This window comes from Chelonoidis abingdonii, chromosome 19 (genome assembly GCF_003597395.2).
Source record: "Chelonoidis abingdonii isolate Lonesome George chromosome 19, CheloAbing_2.0, whole genome shotgun sequence".
NCBI classification, from domain to species: Eukaryota; Metazoa; Chordata; order Testudines; family Testudinidae; genus Chelonoidis; species Chelonoidis abingdonii.
The window spans coordinates 17,661,162-17,682,298 of record NC_133787.1 but is presented as its reverse complement, the minus strand read 5'-3'; the positions used below and the strand labels follow the sequence as shown (position 1 = coordinate 17,682,298).

General features: G+C 41.5%; 1 protein-coding gene across 1 annotated transcript in view; it reads left to right on the top strand.

Annotated features, from left to right (window-relative positions):
• The window catches only part of LONP2 (lon peptidase 2, peroxisomal), an 89,701-nt gene that overhangs the window by 6,884 nt on the left and 61,680 nt on the right, over positions 1 to 21,137 (top strand). The window contains exons 4-7 of the mRNA XM_032787063.2: positions 829 to 951; positions 1,969 to 2,132; positions 5,575 to 5,669; positions 12,953 to 13,211. Of these exons, the coding sequence (XP_032642954.1) occupies positions 829 to 951; positions 1,969 to 2,132; positions 5,575 to 5,669; positions 12,953 to 13,211 (641 nt within the window). The remainder of the gene's footprint in view (positions 1 to 828; positions 952 to 1,968; positions 2,133 to 5,574; positions 5,670 to 12,952; positions 13,212 to 21,137) is intronic.

Here is a 21,137-nt window from a genome sequence, read left to right as displayed (position 1 = left end):
TATTGTACCCCTTGAACCTTTTCAGTTGTGTGTTTAAAACTTGGTAATGTAGAATTGTGCCCCAGAAATTTCACCACTTTTGCTCTGGGAATTTCGTTAAAGCAGGTACTTGAGGGAAGTGTACTTCTCTGTATTTCATGCCTTATTTTCTTTTTCTCACAAAGTTATTTTAACTAGCAATACTGCTGTTGTCTCTTCTTTTGAAGGTTTCCTCTACCTTTCATGTCTGTCTGCACTTTATCTTGGGCAGACAGACATGCATAGCTCTACTTGACTTAGCGTGCTAAAAAATAGCAGAGTGGCCTCAGTAGTCTGGGTGGTGGCTTAGGCTAGTCACATGAGTACATACCTAGGGAGTTGGGCAGGATTATTTTTGGATGGATAACTCAAGCTGCCACCTGTGCTGTCCCTGCCACACTACTATTTTTCGCATGCTAGTTTAAGCAGAGTTGTGCATATCTGTCTGTGTATATTGGGAAGCATCTTCCCAGCTGCTGTGTAAACATACACATTATGTCGTCAACTTTGCCTGTTCACCCCTTACACTGTGTGCTTCCAGTTGCCTTTGTGCCCTTCTTAACAACAAACGCAAAGCATAAACCAAACTCTGAAGTCATTTCACACATCTGAGATAGGAGCCTTATATTCCATTCTGCTGTTACTAATAACTGCTTTCATATTTCTTTGCAAACTGTCTACTTCAGAACTCTGATAACATTGCATCATTAACCTAGAGAAAATCTGTGTGCTATCATTACTTATAGACTAACCTCTAAATGCTACAGAAAAATACTGTTAACTATTTTCACTCTCATTTTCTGCTGTTAGATTTTAGATGCTGTTAGCCTGGAGGAACGATTCAAGATGACTATACCATTGCTTGTTAGACAGATTGAAGGCCTGAAGCTGCTTCAAAAAACCAGAAAACGCAAACAGGATGATGATAAAAGGGTATGGACTTTTAAACATGGGATTCTCAAATGCACTTCATGGTTTGGCAGAGAGGAATAATGTAATTAAATATAGGGTCTCATTTTCAAAAATGGCATCTAAAATTGAACCCACAATCATTCACATTTAATTTCTATGACCATAATTTTTCATATCCAGGTAATAACCTGTATAAAACGTCCACCTCCCAGATTCTGTACAAAATGGCTATTTATTTAAATTTTTAGTAAACCATATAAAAACACCTAAGCAAAGGCTTTAAGCACATTTGACATCCATTTAAAAAAAAAAAGATTGGCTTAAACAGAATCATTTCATGACCGAATTTGCTTGTGCAAATTCTGTTTGCACTATCTAAAACTTCAGAAGTGAAAAACTGAGTATAGTTTTAAAGCTCATGTTGAGGTCTCTTTCCGAATGTGACCTTTATTGTCCAATAGTATGAGAATAAAATTGTTACTTCTGAAATGGGTGTTTTATACATGAATGAAACAAGCACTGAGGCGTAGTTTTCCAAAACATGGTAGTCTGGTCACATATATTAGTATATATACAACCATGTTTAATGATGAACAATTACTTTTATGGGAATTGAGGAGGGGGGAGTAAGAGCCCTGTTTACTCACTGTGAAGGTTAGTCTTACTCAGTTATTACTGTGGGCTATAATGCAGAGATTTTAAAAGTATAATTAATAACACTTCAAATTTCTTTCTTGTCTTCTAGTATCCAGTAGGTATGGCTGGTTAGTTAGTGTATTTTTGTAAACAGGTACCGTAAGATAAATGTTTCTTTACTTTAATAATCATGAGATCATATTTAGAACAAGTTAATAAAGTCATAGTTTTTAATACTAGAAGGGACCATTATAACTGTCTAGTCTGACTTTCAGTGTAAAACAAGCCAAAGAACCTTACCCAGTAAATTATGCATCAAGCCCTTAACTTCGGTTTAAACCACAGTTTATCTTCTAAAAGATATTTGTGTGCCATTCTATGCTTCTGTTTTCTGCTTCTTAGGTTATAGCTATTCGTCCTATTCGGAGGATCAGTCACGTTCCAGGTACTGCAGAAGATGAAGAGGAGGATGAAGATCATGATGACATTGTCATGCTAGAAAAGAAAATTAAAACATCCAGTATGCCAGAGCAAGCTCTTAAAGTTTGTGTAAAAGAAATAAAAAGGTAGGTCATAAAATCTCTGTAATAGTGAGGTTTTCCAACGTTTATTAATTGACTTTAAATTTCCAATTGGCCATTCTTGCTAAAGCCTGTCTTCCTCTTGAGATGTTATATTTTTGTTGGTTTTTGATTATGTAAAAAAAAAACATTTCAAGCAGAACAGAGTTGTTTTTACATAGTGTTAATTTCATCATTTTGATAGCTTAGAAAAAGCATTTATAAATTAGAGGAAACCTGAAGAAAGCCCCTAAATGATGATTAAGAATCAGTATAACTTTACACTAAAAGCTTAAAGCCTCTCTAAACCTTCATTGCTTGGAAAACAGATAACATGCTCAAGCTTTAAACCTATGTTTATGATAATGTTAGTGCTTGGCTGTGGTGATGTGCTGTTAAAAATCTGTATAACATTCAGAGACGTGGAACGGTCTCAAAAACTTTAAGGAGGATGGACTTTATCATTAAATCATGCTGATGAAAATAATGTATAGGATTCTCTTAGCTAAAAGGCCAAAAGCTTTAATTTCCTTTTTTTTTTTTTTTTTTTTTTTAAATTGCACTTATATTTTCATGGGTCAATAGAAATAATTGCACAAAAAGCTATGTTAATAGCATGTTGTTCAGGTTGCAAATCAGGCACTCAGAAGTTAGGAAATGCTAGAATAAAGGTTGCATGTGCAATTTATTTTCATAGAATCCGTGTGATGTGAGCGAGTGGTATTATCCCCATTTTACACTTGGGGAGCTGAGGCTCAGAGACATTAGGGTCAAAAATACCCACTAATTTTGGATAATTTGGGACACTAGGACCTGACTTATTCGAATAGTTGGCATTATACATCTTCTATTGGCATCAGTTGCGAGCACTCTGCACTTCTGCAAATGAGGCACCAGGGTCTCCCGTTGGGCAACCAGAAAATTAGGAAAACATAATATGTGGCCACCTGTGAAGTTTGGTTAAATTGAAAAAAGGGTCTTATAATTGTAAGCGTTGGGGCAAACTTAATAATAGCTGATGCCACTAGCCTGCCCTATAATACTCATGTATAATACTTTTCATCGGGAGATGTCGCTACTTTACAATGAAGGCAAACCTCATTATCCTCCTTTTATGGTGGAGAAAAAGAGACAAGGAGAGGTGAAGCGACTTACCCAAGGTCACCTAGCAGGCCAGTGAACAATCTGGGATTGGAATCTAGGTCTCCTGAGTCCCAGTCCAGTGCTCTATCCACTAGGGCAGTGGTTTTCCAACTTTTTTTCTGGGGACCCAGTTGAAGAAAATTGTCCGTGAGCCAGTGGAGCTGGGGATGAGGGGTTTGGGGTGTGGGAGGGCTCAGGGCTGGGGCAGGGGATTGAGTCACAGACTTACCTCTGGCAGCTCCCAGTCAGCAGCGCAGCTTTCTGTCTGTCCTGGCATCGCGGACCATGTTGTACCCTGGAAGCGGCCAGCAGCAGGTCCGTCTCCTAGGCAGAGACGCGCAAGCGGCTCTGTGTGGCTCTCGCCCACAGACCAGTGAGTGCAGAGCCTGTGCTTGGGGCAGGGGCAGTGTGTGGAGCTCCATGGGATCCACTGCCTAGAAACTGGACCTACTGCTGGCCGCCTCTGGGGAGCAGTGTGTTGTTGGAACAAGAAGACACTAGTCTGCCTTAGCTGGGCAGCACCGCTGACAGGACTTTTAATGTCCCAGTTGGCAGTGCTGACCAGAGGGTCCCTGGTTGCTGAGCAAGGCAACCCAGTGCCTTATATGCCACGGCCCAGTACTGGGTTGTGACCTGAACTTTGTAAAACACTGCACTAGGGAACACTTTTGGTTTCTGGGCATCTATTTCTCTTTATTAAAGTAGGAAATTACAATCAAATTTGAGGTTTCTAAATTAATTGGTAGATAAAGAAAATGCAGTGGATAACAGCCTTCTAGGATTTTAGTAAGGGTATAGCTCGGGGGTCGGCAACCTTTCAGCAGTGGTGTGCTGAGTCTTCATTTATTCACTCTAATTTAAGGTTTTGTGTGCCATTAATACATTTTAATGTTTTTAGAAGGTCTCTATCTGTAAGTCTATAATATATAACTAAACTATTGTTGAATGTAAAGTAAAAAGGTTTTTTAAATGTTTAAGAAGCTTCATTTAAAATTAAATTAAAATGCAGATCTCCGCAGACCGGTGGCCAGGACACAGGCAGTGTGAGTGCCACTGAAAATCAGCTTGCGTGCCGCCTTCGGCATGCGTGCCATAGGTTGCCTACTCCTGGTATAGATAAAAATGATACATAAATAAAATCCATTACTGTAGAAATAAGGAGGGAAACCTTTAGGGATACATTTCTAAAGGGCTGATTCTCTGCCTCTGTTTTTGCACCTGCATTTTTGAACACCCCAACTTAGGTATTTTGCCCACAATTCTTTCTGGTGACGTCTGACTACCTAATTTTTGGCTCACAGTCAGTTACTTAGAGGCACAGCTACTAAGTTGCATCTGCATTCCATTTGCACTTCCACACAGCTAATAATAGAAGGTTTTGAACTAGCTTCAAGTGAGAGTTATTTTTTTCAAACATGTGCAGTGGAATAGATGCCAAGAAGGATGATCAAGGCTCCATCACTGCAGATATTGAAGAACAGATTCAGGATGGGTATATGTTAGTGAGGTCTTGAAAAACAGAGACAAACGAGTATCTGGTGATAGTACTGCCCAGTCTTGGCTCAGGGAGGTCCCTTACTATTGGGCACATATGGTGCATAAACATGAGAAATGTTTTTGACACCTATAGCAATGTGGCACGTCTGGTTAATATATATATATTTGAGATTTCTCATCAGTGTAAATATGAGGGAGACCCTCTGCTTGTTCATGCTAGTTATACAAAGGTGCTGTTTTCATGCATGACTCACAGTAGGTCTAGGTGAATTTTTTTGGTAAATATTAAATTTGTCATAAAATACATTTCTTGGGGTATCATAACTGTTTGCAAATTCAGGTGGAATTTGACAAATAGCTTTGACTGAAAAAAAAAAGAAAAGAAAAAGTCAAAATAATTAATTTTGATTATTTTGAAATAAAGCATTTTGAAACAATGTTTTGTTCAGAAATTTAGCTATAGTCATTTAAAAAACAAAGGTTTAAAAAAAGCTGAAATCTAAACACAAAACATTTGTGTTTGTTTATTTTCTGTGAGTGTGTGTGAAATATTTCAATTTTGGTTAGAACCAAACTGAAATGTAGTTCAGGTTTTTCTAGTTCAGACCCAAATCAGAAAAAAACCACAATCTTATTATTCATACAACAGTACTCTGCTTCATTTCTTAGCATTAATATTTTCAGTGTAGTAAATAGGAATGCTGTGGGCTTCAATGTACCACATACAGGTTTTGTGGTAGGAGGAAAAACTCTCAGCTCAAACTTACTATCTCCTTGATACACATCTACTAAATATACGTACTTTCAGGTTAAAGAAAATGCCTCAATCAATGCCAGAATATGCCTTGACCAGAAATTATTTGGAACTAATGGTGGAACTTCCATGGAACAAAAGTACAAAAGGTAAATAAATGCTTGTTGGACCTTCTTTGGTGCTGATTGTCTGTCATAGAGAAATTCCAGGAAAAGTATCTGGCAATTAAATACTGTGGTACCTAACTGGGTCTGTCTTGTAAATTCTTGCTGCATGGTCTGATAGCAGAAATACTCTTAGTGTGCTAATTTTGGTTTTTAAAATAAATTATTCTTAACCCGGTAAAACAAATCAAGTGGCTATGAAATGTAACTCATGTGTACATCAGAAAAATTATGTTTAGAGGATCACTGAGCGAAAAGATTTGATCTGATCGCTGCCTAATTTTTCTTATTTTATTAATGTCATGTATTTTGTTTTTCATTAGATTTTTCACATTATAAAGTCATTAAAGCCCATAAGTTAATGTTTTTTAAGTGATTATTGTTGATATTCTCTTAGAAATTCACAGCATATTCTGTTCTGCCTGTTTAATGAGTTGCATTTGGCACTCACTCATTTCCCTTAAAAAAAAATAAAAATGAATAAAAAACAAAACAGCAATAAAACTTTAGACCAGATGACATCTTTATGAAGAACAGGTCACTGAAGCCAATGTGGTTTTGCCTTGTGTGTCTCCTTGTTGCTTTGAGCATCACTGAAGATATGCAAACAGCTGAGGAAATAGGTCTGTAACTTAAATCACTGATTCTCAACCAGGGATACGTGTGCTCATGGGGTTACGCAGGTGTCTTCCAGGGGGTACATCAACTCATCTAGATATTTGTCCTGTTTTACAACAGGCTACATAAAAAGCACTAGCAAAGTCAGTACAAACTAAAATTTCATGCAGACAGTGATTTGTTTATACTGCTCTATATACTGTACATTGAAATGTAAGTACAATATTTATATTCACATTGTTTTATTTATAATGATATGGTAAAAATGAGAATAAGTAATTTTTCAGTAATAGTGTGCAGTGACACTTGCGTTATTTTATGTCTGATTTTGTAAGCAAGTAGTTTTTAAATAAGGTGAAACTTGGAGGTATGCAGGACAAATCAGACTTCTGAATGGGATACAGTAATCTGGAAAGGTTGAGAGCCACTGATTCAAATGAAGCCTGACAAGATAGTTTCCACTGTTTTGTAAAGTACTTTTGTTTCCACATTTCTGTAGGAACCTCACAGAAGCTTGACAAAGAAATCTGTTTCCTTTGCTGAATTTTGATTTAAATATTTGGTTACAGAGAGAGCTCCATGAAATGTATATCTTGTTTTCATCAGGGTTCCAACAGGAGAACAGTTGACAGTCTTACTCCAGGACATGTTCTGTATGGTATAAACAGCAGAATGTGGGTCACTCATACCTTAGGTGAACCATGTTACAAAACATGCTAATTTACATGCTGTTAAACATGGTAGCACCATTGTAGGCAGAAACTGTTGGGTCAACTGTTCATAGTTAAAACATCAAAAAATCATTCAGCTTTTTTTGCTTTGACAGTATTAGTTAAGAGATCAAAAGTTTCTAAAACTTAGACATTGCTGATGCCTGTTAAAGTGGAACAGTTAGTTTATTCTAGTAGTTTGGGACTGCAGTGCAAAGGCCATGTCTACACTGTGAGCTAGCTGTATGAGTCCCCTGCTTGTGTACAGATAGTTGCATTAGCATGAGTATAGTTTAGCCGTGGTACCACTGGCAGCAGCAGTGGAAGCATGTGCTGAATGCAGACCTGCCTGAATCTGGTTGGTACCTACTCAGTATGGGTAAGCCATGCCTCTGCTGCTGCTATCCATACCACCATTGCCATACTGTTGTTTATAACTGTACTAGCTCGATGAGAGAGAGAGAGAGAGTTTGAGCATGCGTACACGAGAATAGGAATCACATCTCTAGCTCGTAGTGTGGACATAGCCTTACAGGTCAGCCTCTCAGAGTTTGTTTTGGATCGAGACACTTTAAAATTAAGTCTGTGTTGAGCAAATGTTACATTTTCAGTCTACATTTGGAAAAAGGGAGCGTACAGTAAATAATCTGTAAAAGTGCACAGGGGATGTGGATCACTCAGTAAAGTGTTCATTCCCTCTGAAACATCTGGCACTAACCACAGTTGGAAGACAGAGTATTGGGCTAGATGGACCACTAGTCTGACCAAGTATGGCCAGTATGGTTCTTTTGTGTTGATCTTCTAAAGTCCTGAGAGTTTGCTTGGATTTGCTCAGCTGAATATAGACTAGAGTATTTCTACTAATAAATTGTTTTAGTAGGTTAGAGTTCTGTGCTCCATTTGCTGATTCTGCAGCAGCTTTCAGCTAATCATTAGCTGCTAATGCATTCACAAGGTTGGGCTGATGACGCTGATGAGGCTCGTGCCCAAAATGGATATTTTAGTATGACTGAGTGATTTATAAATTGAAGTTCTTCTTGGTAGTGATTTCATCTAGTTTTTAAATGCAGAGTGACTGAAAGTTAGGCAACTGAAAACTAGAAAAGGACAGTTTCAGTTGCAATATAAAGATTTTTATCATTCTAGATAAAATCTTTTAGGTCTAAAACTAAACTGAAAAAAATACTTAGCAAGGTTCTTTCAGCTACCATGATCAACTTGCATTCACTTTGGCATTACACAGCCCTACATCTCACTGCATTATTGATGTTACTAAACAGTACTCTGATTTTTTCATATTTAATATCTGCCTGGGAATATAAATGTTTTCAAAGCATGCTGTGTTGTTTGAAATTTTATTTACAATCTGAACCACAGGAATCTCTCAGTTCTCTTGGTGGAATGTTTAACTACATCTATTACTTCTCCAGTTTCCAAAATGACACCGTGCTGAAGATGGCTTGAATCTTGTCACCTTGGACAAATGTGCTGGCTTTGCAATCTCAGGCATGCTGTGTACTGTATGTACACATACATTCTGTGCCTATATGCACTGTAACACATTCACAGTAGTGTATTAGAAACTTGAGAGATACAATTATGCTTGTATTTTTTGCCCCTCGGTGGCTCAGTACTGTGGTGGCTTTTTAAGAAAATATCACGGGGTTCTTACAGAGAATGTGTATGCATTTTAAATATAAAATATTTTCATCCTAAGGGCATATGTGGAACATATAGTATCTTGGGACTGACACGTTATTTATTTGCCTAAGGTCAAAACACTTTCTATGGCAAAGCTGCACTTTATCAGAAGATATTATCTCTGGCTTGTTCTCCAGTTGCTGCCTCTTTGCTTTTCATGCCAATAGTAATACTTACGTGGCACCTTTTGTCCAAGGAACTCAGTACTTTATAAATGTTAACACATTACTGTGAAATAGGTATGCGATATGTAAGGAATCCTTTCATGCACCGTTCAAATGGAGCTGTCTGGAATTTGGCCAGGACACCGGAGTAAAACCTCAACTCTTACATAATGTGAAATTTAATGATGACAACTGGTCAGGCTCTCCAATTTGTCTTTCTTAAAACATGGCAGCTGCAATACACCATTTTCAGCCTTTAACAATGTGGTCCATTAGCTCAGAAATGGCTTTGGACAAAGTACTGATTGTTGAATCACTAATACATCCTAAAACAAGTTGGTAATAATTGGAGGCATTCTGTCCAACCTGCTGAATCGTGCTCTGCTCAAGAGACTTTAACAGCTTCCAGCACTAGGTCACTGGAAGTAGATAGTAGAGGTGGGCTCCGTGCAAAATCCTCAGTTTGGTCCCAGTCTGTTCACATGAGGAAGGTTGTATATGGATAAGAATGTCCTAGATCAGGCGTGTGTCTAGTAGAAAGCAAGTGCTGGAAGATCTCTGGCATTTATTTTTCACTTCTGGAATGGTCCCTCCTGCTTTTTGCATCTTCATTTGTTTCTGAGTAACACAGTTTCAGGATAACTGCATTCCATTACTCCCTAGCTATCTCTTATCTCTGTATATAGTAACCTTTGTTAGTTAATTGTTAGTAGTTTTCTCTAGTGTTAAGTGTAGTATAGCAGTTGAGAGCGGGGCGCCCCGGGCCCTTATTACATCGGATTGTTGGATCCTCCGCACGGTAGAGGCAGGATATTCTATTTATCCACTTCTGTTCCACCCCGCCCTCCCATCATCCTTGCTCATCCCTCTTCAGGGACCTCTCTCACGAGCAACTTCTTATTCCAGAGGTGCAGGCACTCCTTGCCCTAGGAGCAATGGAGGAGGTGCCTTGGGAGCTCAGGGGCAAGGGTTTCTACTCACGTTACTACCTCATACGCAAGGCAAAAGGAGACCTAAGGCCCATTCTGGACCTTAGGGAGTTCAACAAATGTATTGTGTACTTGGGCAAGGAGACCATGTGGCACTCCATGATCGTTCTCTCACTGGATCCAGGAGACTGGTACGCCACCCTCAGTATGAAAGACACTTACTTTCACATTTCAATCACCCTGTCCCACAGATGTTTTCTCTGTTTCGTGGTAAAGGAGGTGCACTATCAGATCACAGCCCACCCGTTCTGCCTGTGCACGGTCCCTCACGTCTTCACCAAATGCATGGGGGTTGTAGCAGCTTTTCTTCGCCAACATCACATACACATCTACCCATACCTAGACAACTGGCTCATATGGGACTGATCTTGCCAGCAAGTTCAGTCTCAGGTGCAGATGGTCACAGATACGTTCAACTGCTTGGGCATCATGTTGAATGTCGGCAAGTCTGTTCTCACCCCAACCTGAACAATAGAGTTTATAAGGGAAGTCCTGGATGCAAAACAAGTGAGAGCGTTCCTCCCGGAGGCCCGACGTCTGGCCTTTGCTAACATAATCACCGATCTTTTCAGGTTCCCCACTACCACAGCGAGGCAGTGTCTCAAGTTGCTAGGTCACATGGCATCCTGCACCTATGTGGTGCAGCACGCCAGACTGAGGCTCAGGCCCCTACAGACGTGGTTGATGTCTGTTTATCGCCCGGCTCACGACAACCTGGACATGGTGCTCACAGTCTCAAGCCATACTCTCGAATCTCTGCATTGGTGACTGGACCCCCACATGGTGGGCGCTGGAGTTCTGTTCCTCAGCTGACTCTGAGCCTGATAACGGACGTATCTGCACTGGGATGGGGGAACACCTCGGGAGCCTGACAATGCAAGATTTATGGCAGGTAGAAGAACTAACCCTGCATATCAATATCAAGGAACTCAGGGCGATCCGCCTCGTGTGCCAAGTGTTCCTGTCCCACCTACAGGGCCGTTGTGTAGCAGTATTGACAGACAACACCATCTGAAAAACAAGGCAGAGCCTGGTCGTCTCCCCTTTGCCAGGAAGCCCTTCTTCTGTGGGAATTCTGTTCAGCCCACTCCATCCTTCTTCAAGCTTCATACCTGCCGAGTGTTCAAAACATACTGGCAGACAGCTTGAGCAGACGTTTCCTTGCTCATGAATTTTTCCGGACATGCACTCCATTTTCTGCAGCTAGGGGTTTCCCGAATCAATCTGTTCGCTTTGCAGACAATAGGAAATGCCCAGTCTTCTGCTCCTTCCGGGGTCGCAGCCCGGGCTCGATCACGGTTGCCTTCCTGATCCCATGGTCCGGCCAATTGCTTTATGCCTTCCCGCCATTTCCTGTGGCCCACAAGGTACTCCTCAAGGTCCTCAGACAAGGCGGACATCATACTGGTGGCCCCCAGCTTGGCCTCGCCAGTGTTGGTACCCTACTCTTTTGGATCTGTCGATCTGGGCCCCACTGCATCTATCTCTGACCTGCGACCTCATCTCACAGAACCACGTTTGTCTCCTACACCCGGACCTTCAGTCACTCCACCTCATGACTTGGAGGATCCATGGTTGAACCAGGCTGAGCATGCCTGTTCGGACTTGGTAAGACAGGTGCTTCTGGAAAGCTATAAACCTTCTACCAGAGTTACATATGAAGCAAAATGGAAAAGGTTTTCCACCTGGTGCGCTCAGCGGCAGTATTCCCACTCCAAGCTTCAATCCCGTGCATCCTGTACTACCTGGTACACTTGAAGGACCAACACCTAGCTTTCAGCTCGCTTAAGGTTCACCTCGCGGCTATTTCGGCATTCCACCCAGGTGTAGCCAGGCATTCCATGTTTTCGTGGGATGCTTCTTGAAAGGCGTGAAAAAAATCCATCCTCCGATGAAGCTGCCTGTGCCAGCCTGGGACCATAACTTGGTCCTTTCCGGTCTATGGGTCCCCTTTTTGAGCCATTTGCTTCTTGCTCACTCCTCTCCTCTCCTGGAAGGTCACCTTCTTAGTGGCCATTATCTCACCATGACGGGTTTCCAAGCTACAGGCTCTCATGTGCGAACCGCCTTATACCATTTTCCATAAGGATAAAGTTCAGCTGAGGCCTCATCCTGCTTTCCTACCTAAAGTCAGCCAGGACATTTTCCTGCTGGTTTTCTACCCAAAACCACAGGCCGGCCTTCTAGAGCAGCAGCTGCATTCACTAGATGTCAGAAAAGCGCTCACTTTCTACATAGACCGGACAAAACCATTCTGCAAGACAACCTGCGATGGCAACGAACAACTGGAATGAATGAAAGGCACACTGGTTTCCTCCCAGAGAATACCTTCATAGATCACCGCGTGTATCCACACTTGTTATAACCTGGCAAATGTCCCTCCGTCGTCTGTAGGGCTCATTCCACGAGCCCTCATCAGCAGCCTTCCTGGTGCACGTACCCCTCCAGGAAATCTGCAGGGCTGTCACATGGGCTTCAATGCACACCTTCATGTTGCACTACGCCATCATCCACCAATCTCATGATGATATGACCTTTGGCAGGGCGATTCTTCAGTCTGCAATATCTTGACTCCAACCCCACCTCCAAGGTAAGGCTTAGGAGTAACCTAACTGGAATTGATATGAGCAAGCACTCGAAGAAAAAATTTACTCACCTTTTCTGTAACTTGTTCTTTGAGATGTGTTGCTCATATCTGTTCCATTCCCCCCTCCGCCACCTTCCCCTCTGTTGGAGTAGGCGGCAAGAAAGACCTGAAGGGGGGTCGGGCTGGCAGGGTCATATATAGAGCACCATATTGGCATCGCTCCAGGGGCTGCACAGCCAGCCCGACAGGTAGCTGCTAGGGAAAAAGTTTCCGGCAGCCGTGCACGCGATGCGCACACACCTAACTGGAATAGATATGAGCAACACATCTCGAAGAACAACAGTTACAGCAAAGGTGAGTAACTGTTTGTTTTTCTCAGAAAGAGTCTGAAATGTGACCATTTACAATAGTAAGCTAATTTTATCAATTGCATTTCAGAAACAATGCTTTAATCTTTAAAGGGAAATTATGCTGATCTCCTCATTTTGGTGCTTGACAGATCGTTTGGATATTCGTGCAGCTAGAATTCTTCTGGACAATGACCATTATGCCATGGAGAAGTTGAAGAAGAGAGTTTTGGAGTATTTAGCTGTCAGACAACTTAAAAACAACCTAAAGGGACCTATCCTTTGTTTTGTGGGTCCCCCTGGAGTCGGTAAAACTAGCGTGGGAAGATCTGTTGCAAAAACCCTGGGCCGAGAGTTCCATAGGATTGCCTTAGGAGGAGTATGTGATCAGTCTGACATTCGAGGTCACAGGTAATTTTATCTTTGTTTCAAACTGGTAATTCCCCCCCCCATCCCCGTTAGCTGCTAGTGGTGGTTTCCCGTCATTTTCTCACTGATGTTCTTTTTACTGAGAGGGTTTAACATGGTTGTGGCACCCACTCAACAGGATAGAACTTAAACAATAATTGAGGTGTTAAGGCTGACTGGACTTGTCATCTATACCTGCTCCTGTTGTTCTTTGTTAGTAGGGCTCATATAGTATGTGACTCTTTGAAAATTTAAGAATAGTGGATAGAGTTCAGGAGTTTGTGATTGTCTGCGATCAACATATGTCAAAAACAATGTGAAAAAAAAGACAATTCTGATATAATGACAAGGGTGTAGTGGCTTCGGAGCATTCCTAAGGAGTGAAAATACAAAATTAACGGTAGATCAAATTATCAACAAAGGTTATTCCTTAATCTGTCCTATTCCTGCTATACCGGAATGCTTTTTTATAAGGGTGGTAGTTTGTGGGGGAGGTCATCCGGGATTATTATAGAAGGGAATTAAAAAGGAAACAGGGGGAGGTAGACATAATTCTGTTTCATTGTTAAGTTCAGCCCTCTCTCATCTCCCATCTCTGTGCATGCTGGAGCTGAACTGCAGTAGACAAACTCCTGCATGGGCATAACAATTTTTACAGGGCGGCTCTGATTTGCTCCACTAAAAAGGCCACAAAGATTTTATTAAACAAGATGCCAAATGAATGCCATGTGATTTACTTCATAAACATTTTTATTCTTCGAGTACATGCAGATGTCTACTCCACTTAGGGGTGTGCATGCCCAGCATGCCGGAGACTTTTGCCTAGAAGTACCCATGGAGGGGTGGCACTTGTGGCTGTGTCCCCTCCCCTTGCTATATGAAGCGGTGCTTCCCAACCCCGACTCAGTTGGGCTGGAGTTGGAGCTGTGTGATTGTAGTCTCACCACCTCGCATTTCATCTTAGCATAGTTTATTGTATGTGGTTAGTGTTAGTAGTTAGAATAGTGTTATAGTTGATACTTAATGTTCCCTGGTGATGCCCTCATCAGGGTTTAAACACTCTCCTTCATGTGGAGGAGTGATCCCCAACAGTGACCCCCTCACGCATGCTTGCTGTGTCTTGGCAAAGCCCGCTGTACACAGCGCTGTTGAATTTGTAAATCATTTAAGCAGCAGACTCAGGAGCACAGAAGGAAAATGTTCTCAGGGTCATCTTTGCAGTGGGGAGCCTAAGTTCCCTCTAAGCTGCACAGCTGTGGAGCAGCCTAGTAAGTGCCGTTCAAACGCTCAGAGTTGCGGTGGGGAGAGATGCCTCTCCCTCAGCACTGGACCTGCTGGAGCTGGGTGAGAGGTGCCCTCCATCGGCCCCAGCCCTGGCCCAGACCTGCCGCAGCTGGGGAGAGACGTCTCACCCACGTCCCCAACGCAGCCCATACCCATATCTGACATGGCTTGAGGAGAGGCGCCCCTCCCTCGGCCCCAGCCCCGGCCTGGACCTGCTGTGGCTGGGGGATAGACATCTTGCCCATGGCCCCAGCCCGGCCCCGACCCGGACCTGCCACAGCTCGGTGAGAGGCGCCCCTTCCTCGGCCCCAGCCCCGACCCAGACCTGCTGCAGCTGGGAGAGAATCGTCCCTCCCTCAGCCCCAGTCCAGCCTGGACTGGCTGGGGGTAGAGGCACCTCTGCCGCAGCCCCACCCCCAGCCCTGCTACAGGTGGGGGAGAGGCACCTCTCCCTCCCCTAGGCCAGGTGCTGCTGGGGGGAATCCTCTCTCCCCACCATACCCCTGGGCATTCTGCACCCGAAACCCCTCATCCCCAGCCCTATCCCAGAGCCTGCACCCCCAGCCAGAGCCCTCACCTTCCCAACCCTTTGCCGTAGCCCTGATCTCCCTCCCACACGGTGAATTCCTTGGCCCCACCCCCACCACATGAAAGTTATGTGCACCAATATGGAGGTTGTATGTCCCATAACAAAACAGAAAGCGTCGCCTATTGTGCTACTGGGGGGGCTTTCCATTGCAGATATCAGCTGGATTTTCTGTACACTTCCCCCCCATTCCGATCATTCTGTAGGTCATGCTCATTGCTCCAGTGTGGCTGAAACAGTGCTGGTTCTCAGACTTCCTTGCTCTGTCGGCTCAGCCTCCCATACCGCTTCCTCTATCCTGACCTGCTCACACAGGACCACAGCCGTGCCCTCCATCCTGCAGTCAGCTCCCTGTACTTCGCAGCATGGCTGCTGCATGGCTACGTGAAGAGAGCGCGCACTGCTCAGAGGCCGTCCTATAAATCCTTCTAAATAGTAGGAAGTCCTTCACTAGGATGGTCTACTTAGTAAAATGGAAGAGATTCTCTGTGTGTTCGTTGGCCAACAGGCCAATCAACAGAATCTTCCATCCAGGACATCTTGGAGTACCTGTTACATCTTCAGAAGTCAGGCCTTGCGCTCAGTTCTCTGAGAGTGCATTTGGCAGCAATATCAGCAATGCATCTCCTGATTCAAGGAAAGTCATTGTTTTCCAGTACCATGGTGATGAGATTTCTGAAGGGGCTACTCTACTTATATCCTCTGGTCTGTGAACCAGTTCCCATGTGGAACCTAAACATGGTTTTGGCAGCTCTGATGGGTCCTCCAGTTGAGCCCCTTGTATCCGGTCCATCGTCCCTTCTGTCTCAGAAAATCACGTTCCTGATAGCCATCACTTCGGAAGAAGAGTGAGAGTTGCAGGCCCTAATGGCTGAGCTGCCTTGCATTCAGTTTTCAAAGGACAAGGTAATGCTGTGACCACAAACAAATGTTTTATCTAAGGTGTTTTCTTAGTTTCATCTGAATCAGGTGCTAGATTTACCTGTATCTTTTCTCTAAGCCATACTCCTCTCTGGAAGTACAACACCTTCATAGTTTGGATGTCAAGTGATGTCTAGCCTTTTATCTAGACAGGACTAAACAGTTTTGTGCTTTGCCTGGCCTATTCATGTTGTATGTGGACCTGATGAAGGGGCAGCGGTCTGTGCATAGACTATCTCTAATTAATAATGACATAGCTTTGGCGTGCCTCCTCAGCAGGTACGGGCTCACTCCATGAGAGCACAAGCAACATCAATAGTGATTAATCATCAGTGAAATTTCCATACTTCCATTTGCAGGACAGTCAGGTAGTCTTTCTTACATATATTTATGGACCACTATACTATTACCACATCTTCGAGAGTGGACACAGGCCCCGGAAGGAGGTCTTGTGATCCTTATTTCAGTAGATTGTGAGCCCCGCCTCTGGATTGGGGTACTGCTCATGAGTCATGTACATGGAATATATGTCTGCATCTACTCGAAGAAGAAGAAACGGTTACTTATTGTAACTGTCATTCTTTGAGATGTAATCCAGACCTGTTTTCCACAACTCACCCTTCATCCCCTCTGCATCGGAGTCTCCTCTTATATGGGCTTTTGGAACTAAAGGCGCTGCCTCTTGTAGTCAGGGGAGGGGCCACAGCCATGAGGTGCAAACACCACTCGTACTGCTAGGCAAAAGTCTTCAGCTTTGGTGTGTTGGGTGCGCACACATCTAAATGGATTTTATGTCTGAAACACAACTTGAACAGCAGTTACAGTAAGTAACCGTTTCTTACACAAACATAAAAAAGCACACACATTGTCCAATGAAGTTGGTGCTGAAGACTTGATGGAAGGACTGGAATTGGGTTACCGCAGCTATATTGCAGTGATGTTAAGGGCATTGAAAATATCTTGTTGGCAGTATCTTCATACTCATCAGTGTTCTAGTCTTCCTTTTCAAAAGACAGAACTTTATTCAATGATGCACTTGAGCTTGACATATCCAAAAGAACTTATTTTTCACACTTTTTTGGAAGGAGCAAGAATCTTTTCTATCTTCTTAACAACTTTTGACAATATTACAAATTTTCTTTGCTTTAGAAGCATTGCCTGTGTTCATTATTTTAGACCTTTCACTTGACTCTGATGAAATGTGAAAAAACATACTGGAATGGTATTTCCTGGTGAAAATACACACAGCTTCTGGAAATTCAGAAGAGAATATATTTAAAAGGCACTGTTGTGTATGTTTTAATGTGTGGACAACTTTTGGTTGGAGATGACTAATAACTGCACCTCCTTTCCCCAAGATTGTTTTCTCTGCTCTTTGTGCAGTAATTGCTGTGAAGCAAACTGAGTTCTATTTCTTTTTAGAAAATATGTCAGCAAAATGGTCTGACACTCATGCTGTTTGCCGACATTATTTGCATGACCTTTAAAGACGAACACAACTATTTCGTTCATTATATACATCATTGGAGCAGCACATTAAATAGGAAATATACAAGTCTCCACAGGAGTTAATTGGCAAGTAACTATTATGGACGTGGTTCCAAGAGTGCATATTTGATTGTATTTGAATTTCTAACTTTAAAGGGGCTCTTTTAAACCTTCTCTTGGAGAAGGAGCCACATGTGGATCCAGCGGTCAGTGAAAAGAGGGAGCCATGATGATTTAAACACAGATGCAGTTTTTTAGGTTGCAACAGATGCGTGTGTTTTCTGTGACAGTTTGATAAAATCTGACCTTTTAGCATCTGTCCATATTGGAAAATCTCTCGGGCATTGATGGAAGATGGAGAAAACTTGTCTCCTTATATCGATACAAATCTCTGCAGTAGTTTGCATTTAATAATTCAAGTGTTTCTAGTGATATGAACGTTAAAATTTTGCACGTTATGTACACAATTTAAATTGTCATGTGTTGCTATTCAAACTGGAACCACTGGAGGGTGTCAAGCATTTCTTAAAGAAGCCTGTATCTATGCTAATGAACATGCTTTTCAATAGAAAACAGGTGGTAGGGCTCCTGCCTGCCTGCTAGGTTTCCAGATGAGTGCTCTGCTTACGTAATTATCTAAAGTGAAGACATGAGTAACTTTCTTTAGTTACCAATAGTTCTTCATAGTTTTATCAGTTTTATTTTAGACTTCCCATCTCATCCATTTTAAAGCATAAATACTAGTGTTGTATAATAGTGGCATGTAACACAATTTTAAGCTAAAATGTTCAGGTCATTAATATTTTTGTAAGAGCTTTGTTAAAATGCTCTCCTTAGAAATGCATGTTTTGAAATAAAGCTTTCTGTGCAGATATAAATGCCTAACTATAAATATTTTCTTTAATAAATTGATTGAAAACTCTTTGGCTACCAGTGTATTGCATCAGGAAAGAACATGTTATCTTTGGGGTATTAGCAAGAGATTCAGATAATTCTTCAGTGAACAAGGAAATACAGAACTTAAGGACCAAATATATCCTTCTGTGCCAATTAAACTCAATGTAAGTTGCACTCATTTAGTCAGTAGCCAGATTTATCCCTCCCTTCTTAACTCTTCTGACTACTCTTGCAGGATTGCGTGTGTAATATTAGGATCAGGATGTGCTGGAATGCTTGTACACAACAGGATGAATTGAGACTGAAATGTTTTTAATTTTGCCTTTGAATTTTCCCAGCTTTTATTGAGTTTTACTATAACTGTCTTGTGTTTCAGTGTAGGGTTTGCATCTGTTAAAAATTTAAGTTTTTCTACATGCACAGTTTGTTTCTGCAAAGTCTTCTATGTAAGTAAGCCCTGGTTCCACAATAGAAGGTTGACAAGTGAACCCCTGCACCTGTGTTGGTGCCTTCAGTGGGCTGTGTGCCAGGAAAGGGCTGAGTCCATAAGGATCCTGTTAAAGAATTGGGGACACACAAAATAAAATGGTACCATGTAACTTTTTCCTGCACACTATCTCAAAGATGCTTTAACTATATAAAAAAAAAATCATTACAGATTTATGTAATGAATACTATCAGACTGAAATGTGGAGGTAAAAAGAGAGGAGAAAAGAAACCAAGGGGTGGTAGAAGAGAGGGAGACGGCTTTTCTTTGAAATATAAAGTACCTGGGATAATGCCGATGCAGAAAGACACAAGGTTCTCTGATAGTATGTCTGTGAGTCATTTGTTATGAATCAGGCCTTGTTGCCATCTAGTGGCTCCTTTCTACACCATTTAAAGAGGACTTTCCATTAACATTGTAGCAATATGTAGGGGTATGGTTAGTGCTTGTTACCTCTCCTACTTCTTTCTAGTGAATAAAAGCTTGTAAATAGATGTGATTTAACATCATTTTCTTGTGTTTTGTTTGCAAGCAAGGGCTACCAAAAATAGCAATCAATATATTTTGCCACTGATCTTCTAGGTGGGAGGAAGGTGTATACTGAATGAGCTATTCAACAGGAAAAGTATTGTCATGGGGTGGTGTTTTGATGGGTGTGCAGTTCCATGTGATGTACAAATACGGTAATCAGGAAATGCCCAGCTTTTACAATTTAAGCACTGATCACATACTTGCAGCTGGAGTTTATGTGAATCCTTTTTTTCATCAGGCTATGAGTAGCCACTACTGTTCTGCATTCTCAAAATGAAGTCAACATTTTAGTACAAAAACAGAACTGCTTTATCAGACATCCTCCATCTGTCCTTAGCTTTTACCACCCATCTACTCCATATGTAAAAGTTTGTTGCTTACGTCTGATGCAAACTTCCTTATTAAAAAGAGAACTGAAGATATAGTAGAAACATTTTTTTTTAATTATCCATTTTTTTTTTAAGTTTAGTACCATATGCTATAGTTCAACTAGTGTAACTTCTGTGTGCATTGATGAGGGAATTTGTTAAAATCCCTCTAGCAATAGCCATGTTACTGCTAGCAAAATTCTGATACTAGTGTGGACAAGACCTAAAGCAAATTGAAAGTCCATGTTAAAGTGTGTTAGCCTAACCTAACAAGACCCATATGAGGGAGCATGCATTTTTCTACAATAAGGTCTTAAGAAGAAGCTGCTGTCAGCTGACTTTCTAGGCTTGTGGTGATGACACTTGGGCCCTGTTTCTGTTCTTTTGAAGACTCCCATATTTTTGTTCTATTTTCTATATCAACCTCTAGCGTTTGGACAACATTTATAAAGCTGCTGCTTTTCTTAAATTTTAATTTGGATGGACTGCTTTGTTACTGAGTGGGGGTAGGGGGGGAACAACACCACAGAAAGGAATCTTAATGAAGCTTTGGTTATGCTTTTGCACAGCAAAGGAAATTATATTTGTGACAGAAAAAAGTAGTTCAAAACATCTTAAATGTTCAAGGTTTTGTTATTAATAATTAATTGTATCAGTCACTAATTTTTGAATATTGAAACTTGGAAACAATTTAGATTCTTAAATGATCAGGAATTTCAGTAAAGGATATTCAGACACATGGTTATCATATTATTAAGCTGTTATTCCACCTGTCACATTGTATTTAGTCTCTCTAATGCCCTCATACAGATATGCCTTTGTATGATATTGATTAACCTCTTTCAAAACTAGCATCACTTGTCACTGTTGGGGTCTTGAGTCTGTCAAATTAATGCAATAATAAAATTGGGTAGTGACCACCTGGAGCAATGGCACTTTGAAGCACAGGGTTATAGACAGTCTAATTTTCTCCAAGGAAAGCTGTTACAGATGTAAAGGGAAAATTGATATCCATGTACCTGTTAAATTCAGACTGTAAATTTAAGTTGTCGTTCATGTTAGCATATCAAATTATTAAATAAATGCATGCACATTTTAAGTTAGAATTTAATCCACTGATTACACAGCTGTATTGAATTAACTCAATTTGCCATATTTAAAAATTGTTACAGTTACAAGGGATGAGGGAGAGAAGTGAGGGAAAGGAAGGGTGATAACTATGAAAAAGTTAGGATATTGTTTGGAACTGTAATTTCTTCCTACTTACCCATGCTGTCAAGGTTCCTTCCCCACTCTGAACTTTAGGGTACAGATGTGGGGACCTGCATGGACACTTCTAAGCTTAATTACCAGCTTAGATCTGGTAT